Raw genomic sequence first — 1,869 nt, forward strand, 5'->3', positions numbered from 1 at the left:
TTGAAAGAGGGGGATGGTAGTTTGAATTCAATCTCATTTGCACAAGAAAGTCACCCACAGAATTCTTCGATGCCTGCCACCGTAGCTCATCCTTATCCATGAGATCACATGCAGACTCCTTGACGTCCCAGTAGTGCGCACTCGTCTATTACCAGTCTGTCAGAGTCACCTCCACTCATACACCCTCTGAAACAAATGCCACAGATGAGCACAGCAAATCCCACCGGCACGCCCAGTCCACAGGGCAGCCGAGTATCGTTGGCGGATGGCGCAGCTGAGGACATACGCAGTCGAATGGGCAAACGCCCGCGCAAAAGCACTAACGAGTCACTGACTGGCAGCCAGGACGACACCATCTCACTGAATGAGTTCCGTTCACCGTTCTGGTGGATAGAGACCATACCCTTCCCGAAGCATGATTTAAAGCCTCTTTCAGGTGTGACAAGGATGCGTGAGGGGGTAGATTACATAATGTAAATGTATGTGTATGCATGATTGAAAGCCTCTCTCAGGTGTAACAGAGATGCGTGAGGGGGATAGATTACATACTGTAGATGTATGTGTATGCATGATTTAAAACCTCTCTCGGGTGTGACAGGGATGCGTGAGGTGGGTAGATTACATAGTGTAGATGTATGTGTATGCATGATTTAAAGCCTCTCTCGGGTGTGACAGGGATGCGTGGGGGTGATAGATTACATAGCGTAAATGTATGTGTATGCATGATATAATGCCTCTCTCGGGTGTGACAGGGATGCGTGGCGGTGGTAGATTACATAGCGTTGATGTATGTGTATGCATGATGTAAAGCCCTTTTCAGGTGATTTAGGAGGATGCGTGAGGGGTAGATTATACAGCGTAGATTTATGCGTATGTATGGTTTAAAGGCCCCTTTCAAATGGTTTAGGGAGATGTGTGAGGGGGGTGGAATACATAGCGGAGAGGTATACATGATTCAAAGCTCATTTTGAAAGGGGTAGATTACATAGGGAATATGTATGTCTATGTCTGCTTTCATTCGTGCACAGGATTTGCTTGCTATGCCCTGGAGGTGATCGCTATGAACACTTACGACTGTAGTGTAGAATATTAGTTCACCTTAGCAAGCCTATCTGTGCTTACGTTTAGCTATTAATGTAGTTTTTTTGGGAGGTTCTAATACTAACATGGTGACCTTATCCCACAGGCCAGTACGTTTTATTTATTCCAAGTGTGTGCATATTCATGGATGCTCGTGAGCTTCGCACAAATAATAATAAAACACTGATATCCGTATGCGCAAGAAACTTCCGATCTCTATATCCTGAGGTTCATGAGATCTGCACATGCATTGGGCTATCTCTATTTTCCTCTGACCACAAAATAAGCACAAGTAAGAATAGTCTCTACTGTTTTATGTACGAAAGATATGCGCAAGAAAATAAATATCATTATTGACGTATGTACTAACGAAAGATATGCACAAGAAAATAAATATCATTATTGACTTCTATACTAAAGATAAGCACAAGTAAAGTGACATCTTAAAACTTGTGTACAAACGATATGCACAAGTAGGGATAGATCTCTAACTCATCCTCACGTACTGTCCCAGCCAGGGCCAAGCGCTTGATATACTGGCAGTTACGGACATACGCCTTCTTCAAAGACCCCGTGACGAGACCGCGAATTATATATCAGATATCTCTGTACAGCTTTCTAATAGTGTCCATACTCATCTCATTGTCGCTGTCTGGTGTGGGTTCTCAACGGGAGTTTCTGAGGGTCTTCTCGCGAGTCTGTGATGTAAGTCATATGCTTTTATATATATGTGTGTGTCTTAATAAATTCGTAGCGAGAGATATATATACTAAAACCCTAAATCGAATA

At 43.4% G+C, this 1,869-nt stretch overlaps 1 protein-coding gene across 1 annotated transcript; it reads left to right on the plus strand.

The window, feature by feature from the left end:
* Positions 1-204: 204 nt before the first annotated feature.
* Positions 205-477, plus strand: SARC_10526 (hypothetical protein; the record flags this gene model as incomplete). Its single annotated transcript, XM_014295426.1, has 1 exon — positions 205-477. The coding sequence occupies one exon, from the start codon at positions 205-207 to the stop codon at positions 475-477; it is 273 nt and encodes a 90-aa protein (XP_014150901.1).
* Positions 478-1,869: the final 1,392 nt, after the last annotated feature.

This window comes from Sphaeroforma arctica (assembly GCF_001186125.1).
Source record: "Sphaeroforma arctica JP610 unplaced genomic scaffold supercont1.1284, whole genome shotgun sequence".
Lineage (NCBI taxonomy): Eukaryota > Ichthyosporea > Ichthyophonida > Sphaeroforma > Sphaeroforma arctica.